The following is a 5,489-nucleotide window of genomic DNA, read 5'->3' on the forward strand; positions in this document are numbered from 1 at the left end:
AGGGTCGGTGGTTCAATCCCCCGTCTCCCCGCCACATGTCCAAGTGTCCTTGGGCAAGACATTGAACCCCGAATTGCTCCCGATAGTTAACTTGCACCCTGCGTGGTTGCTGCTGCTATCGGTGTGTGTGATTGGGTGAATGTGTACAAAACAATGTAAAGCACTTTGAGTCTGTGAAAAACCAGGGAAAAGCGCCATATACAGTATCTCACAAAAGTGAGTACACCCCTCACATTTCTTCAAATATTTCATTATATCTTTCCATGCGACAACACTGAATAAATTACACTTTGATACAATGTCAAGTAGTCAGTGTACAGCTTGTATAACAGTGTAAATTTACTGTCCCCTCAAAATAACTCGACACACAGCCATTAATGTCTAAACTGTTGGCAACAAAAGTGAGTACACCCCTAAGAAAAAATGTCCAAATTGGGCCCAAAGTGTCAATATTTAGTTTAGCCATCATTATTTTCTAGCACTACCTTAACCCTCATGGGCATGTAGTTCACTAGAGCTTCACAGGTTGCAACTGGAACCCTCTTCTACCCATTCATGACGACATCAAGGAGCTGGTGGATATTAGAGTCCTTGCGCTCCTCCATCTCCCGTTTGAGGATGCCCCAAAGATGCTCAATAGGGTTTAAGACTGGAGACATGCTTGGCCAGTCCATAACCTTTACCCTCAGCTTCTTTAGCAAGCCAGTGGTCGTTCGGAGGGGTGTTTGGGGTCGTTATCATGTTGCAGTACTGCCCTGCGGCCCAGTTTATGAAGGGAGGGGATCATGCTCTGCTTCAGTATGTCACAGTACATGTTAGAATTCAATGAACTGTAGATCCCCAGTGCTGGCAGCACTCATGCAGCCCCAGACCATGACACTCCAACCACCATGCTTGACTCTAGGCAAGACACACTTGTCTTTGTACTCCTCACCTGTTTGCCGCTCCACACTCTTAACACCATCTGAACCAAATAAATGTATTTTGGTCTCATCAGACCACAGGACATGGTTACAGTAATCCATGTCCGTAGTCTGTTTGTCTTCAGCAAACTTTTTGTGGGGTTTCTTGTGCATCATCTTTAGAATAGGCTTCCTTCTGGGACGACAGCCATGCAGACCAGTATGATGCAGAGTGCGGCGTATGGTCTGAGCACTGACATGTTGACCCCCCACCCCTTCAAGCCCTTCAGCAATGCTGGCAGCACTCATACGTCTATTTTCCAAAGCCAACCTCTGTGTACGACGCTGACCACGTGCACTCAACCTTCGTAAACTGGGCCGCAGGGTGGTATTGCAACATGATAACGACCCCAAACACACCTCCAAGACGACCAGTGGCTTGCTAAAAAAGCTGAGGGTAAAGGTTATGGCCTGGCCAAGCATGTCTCCAGACCTAAACCCTATTGAGCATCTTTGGGGCATCCTCAAACAGAAGGTGGAGGAGCGCAAGGTCTTTAATATCCACCAGCTCTGTGATGCTGTCATAAATGGGTGGAAGAGGGTTCCAGTTGCAACCTGTGAAGCTCTAGTGAATTACATGCCCAATAGGGTTAAGGCAGTGCTGGAAAATAATGGTGGCCACACAAAATATTTACACTTTGGGCCCAATTTGTAATTTTTTTCTAAGGGGTGTACTCACTTTTGTTGCCAGCAGTTTAGACATTAATGGCTGTGTGTCGAGTTATTTTGAGGGGACAGTAAATTTACACTGTTATACAAGCTGTACACTGACTACTTTACATTGTATCAAAGTGTCATTTATTCAGTGTTGTCCCATGGAAAGATATAAAGAAAAATGTGAAGAAATGTGAGGGGTGTACTCACTTTTGTGAGATACTGTAAGTGGAGTCCATTTACCATTTAGTTTATGATCTAAATGTTGCTGTTCAGTTCCTACATGCCACTGGCTTAAAGAGCTTTGTACTGTGTAAAAAAAATAGCATTCTTTGCACTGATGGTCTCGTTTGCTGTTACATGTCATTTATGATCACCACAGGAAAAATGAGACCGTTTCAGAAATATTTATAAGTTCCTCGTAGCACCTTTATTAAATAAAAAAATAATGTAATTTGTTATTTCTAACCTCCGTCCTCTCATTGTCTTAATCAGTGTATTTGTTAAAGTCAGTTGGATGGAATCGCACTTTCACCGACTTTATTGACTTGAAGGTTTTAAGAAAAACTTAAGATTATTCGACTGATAAGTGGATCGAGTTATAGTTAAAGATCTCCTATTATACTACTTTTCTGGTCTTAATTTCTTGTTAAAAACTGCTATAGAGCAACCTGACACGAATCACGGAGCTTGCCTGAGCAGCATTACCATACATGGAAACATCCGCTTGTGTGACGAAAAGAATGTCCGGAAATTCTGAACCGATTTGTCACGTGATTTCTCGACCGGCTGCCCTAGTGTTTAGTGCTCTGCATAGCCACCCCAGACAGTCAGCAGGGAATACGTCTAAATGCATGTACGTCATTATTTGATAAGCTAGTATGGTTAAACATGACTATAAATCATTATAACAACGTTTATAGGTCATAAAAGTCAAAAAGTATCATAGGTCCTCTTTAAAGCTATTCTTACCTTTGTAGAGTTTTTACACTTATTTTAAATGACTTTAAATTGGTATAAATAAGGTTTTTACACTCTAAAATGCATGGTAGACCCACCAGGAATAAAAAGAAACAATTATTTCAGTCTCATAATATTAGGTGAAAACTACAACCAATCAAATCGTTCGGACCGAACGATTTAATTGGCCGACAGACCTGTCTGTTTGCCGTCTGCTTGTGTACCGCGCATTCGTGCACGCGCGTCCTCAACGAAAGGGTTTGTTTTGATTCCACGGCAGACAGTAGCCTAGCGAGTAGCGACCATTGTAGAAAAGGTTACAGTGTTGTTATTTCTTGTTATTTCTTACAGTGTGTTAAGCTGTGTTTTGTTTAGTGTTGGGCCGTGACGTCAGTCGGCCAGAGAGCCAGTTCAGTAAATTTCCTTTCGCTTCTCCCTCGGTGAGATGTGTGTGAGCAAGTTGCCACAGTAAGCCATCATTCGTGTTTATCTGAGTGTAAATGTGAATCACCCGTGTGTGAGTATGTACATGTAGTCCCGATCGCTGTTATAAGTTATAGTTTGTGCATGTTATTAGCGGCTGCGATTCGCGAGTCGCAACAGCTGTTCAAACGTCTCCTCACGAGCGAGTTTAAGCCTTTGTTCTTTTTCCGCGATCTATATGCGGCTGTGCCTGTGAAAGAAGGAAAATAAAGAGCGGATAAAACCCTACTCCTCCTCTCCTAGTCTCATTATAAGCATAAGTGGTGTTCTGGCCGACATATCTGAAGTGAAACCAGTGATACAAGCAGATCAGCGCGGTACCGGTAGCCTACTACAGCCACCAGTTTCTTCAGCCACAATATAACTCACTTTGTGCACGGAGACAGTATTAAGCAAGTAAGTCTGCTTGTGTAGCCTAAATTAAGTTTCTTCAAAAACAAAACAAAAAAAACAGGGATAGGAATGAGGGGGTGGGGCTGCATTGGAGGAAGGCGGGATATTATGATTGTGCTGAAATGCTCAAACTCAAATCCATCCGAACTGCTTTAAGTCCTGTCTAATGAAAGAAAAAAATAAATGCCCAAAACATTTTCTTAAAAAAAAAAAAGTATTACATTTTTTTTTTATATTTTTATTGTGCTAATAAGGTACTTTCTTCTTGACTAACGTTGCATTGTGGTTATCTAATTTAACATTTATTTATTAGTCATTTCTAACCCCCCCCCCTCCCCTCTCTCTCTCTGTCTCCAGTGTATTCGTTCGTGGCTTCGTGAGCAGAGCACTTGTCCGACCTGCAGAGATCACGCTCTCCTGCCTGAAGAATTCCCCGTTCTCCTGCCTGGAGAATTCCCCGCTTTGCACGGACGCAAACGCCAGTGTTAACCGTGTTCAAAATCAGCATTATTACTATCTATACTTATATACTGCCACGCACGGGTCTGCTTTTACTATCATTTTTATTATGTTATTTTTACCGCTAATTTGATTAAAATCTAAAAACAAATAGATTTTAGGAGTTTTTTTGTCTTTAAAAATGTTGAAATTATCGGTCACAATTTATTTTTTTCATTTTGTGTGTGCAAATGTTAATGGGATAATTTGACATTTTGGGAAATGCTAAGAAATACTTGAGCACTTAACCCCCTTCCATGTTAAACTGTCTTCATGCTTAACATCGGGAAATAACCTTATGTTTTCCCTTATAGACATTAAAATGCTATCGATATATTAACAAAAAAGGCAAGACATTTTATTTTTTCCCCTAACGTGTCAAACTTTTTTCAAACTTGAAATGTCAGTTGGAATAAAAAAAATCTTTTTCTTTTTTTTAACTCGACATCCATTTACAAACTGCATCACGTTTTTTTGGGTCTTTAATTTTTTTTTTGTAACAAGTGAAATGTATAATATTTTATTTTGTTGTGTGCAAATCCTAGGAATGCTAAAGGAATAATTTGACATTTTGGGATAAGAAATACTCCAGCTTATAACCCCCATCCATGTTAAACTGTCTTCAAGCCAAGCTAAGCTAACTAGCAGTAGGAAATAACATTAAAGTCAACCTATAGACATGATAGTGGTATTGACAAAAAAAATACACAATTATTTTTTTTTTTTTTTTCTAAAATGGCAAATTTGTTCTTCAAACTTGAAATTTCAGTCGTGAATAAAAAAAAAATATATTTTTTTTTCTTTTACTCATCCATTTACAAAGTGTATTATGTTTTTTTTTTAGGTGTTGTCATAAATGCTCAAGTTATTTTGCTCTGATCTCTTTGACAACTTAGTAAAACTTCAAACTGCCTATTTGATTAAAATCTGAAATCACATAGACTTGGAGAATTTTTTGTGACTTTGAAAATATTCAATTGCAAGTGAAGTGTATTTTCTATTTTTATTTTTATTTGTGTGTGCAAATGTTATTTTTGGGATAAGAAATCCTCCACCATATTACGCCCTCCTTGTCCAGTTGTCTAAAATGCTCAGCCATCATCTAATGGCAAGAAAAAACTGATTGACATTCATGTGAGCATCTATAACATTTAGTTTTTCTCCAATTTCTCAACACTGATTAAAACTACAAACTGCCGATTTGATTAAAATTTTAAATCATATAGACCTGAGTAGTTTGTGTCCTTCCATTTTTTTTTTTTTTTTGTGCAAAGGTTGATGTAATAATTTGACATTTCAGGTGCAGTGTGTAATATGACATCATCAAGAAAGTTCTACAAAGTTCTAGAATGCAACACTCCCTGGGTAACCCCAACCCTTTTGAATAATAACAGAAGCTACAGTGGCCTTCAAGGACAAGAACAATTCTAAATTTTAAACAATGCACCTGATGACATTCCAACTATGACACTTTCAAGATGGCGGCACTAGGCCTTGGTCCAAGATATGCAGAAATATAGACATATATGAAACGCTTTC

At 39.2% G+C, this 5,489-nt stretch overlaps 1 protein-coding gene across 3 annotated transcripts in view; it reads left to right on the top strand.

The window, feature by feature from the left end:
• Positions 1-5,175, top strand: part of ttc3 (tetratricopeptide repeat domain 3) — a 55,457-nt gene extending 50,282 nt beyond the window's left edge. For all 3 annotated transcript variants that reach the window (XM_080041357.1, XM_080041359.1, XM_080041358.1), the window contains one exon: positions 3,810-5,175. In XM_080041357.1, the coding sequence (XP_079897483.1) occupies positions 3,810-3,941 (132 nt within the window). In that variant the 3' untranslated portion in view covers positions 3,942-5,175. The remainder of the gene's footprint in view (positions 1-3,809) is intronic.
• Positions 5,176-5,489: the final 314 nt, after the last annotated feature.

Source organism: Ammodytes marinus, assembly GCF_949987685.1.
Source record: "Ammodytes marinus genome assembly, chromosome: 14".
Classification (NCBI taxonomy): Eukaryota; Metazoa; Chordata; class Actinopteri; order Uranoscopiformes; family Ammodytidae; genus Ammodytes; species Ammodytes marinus.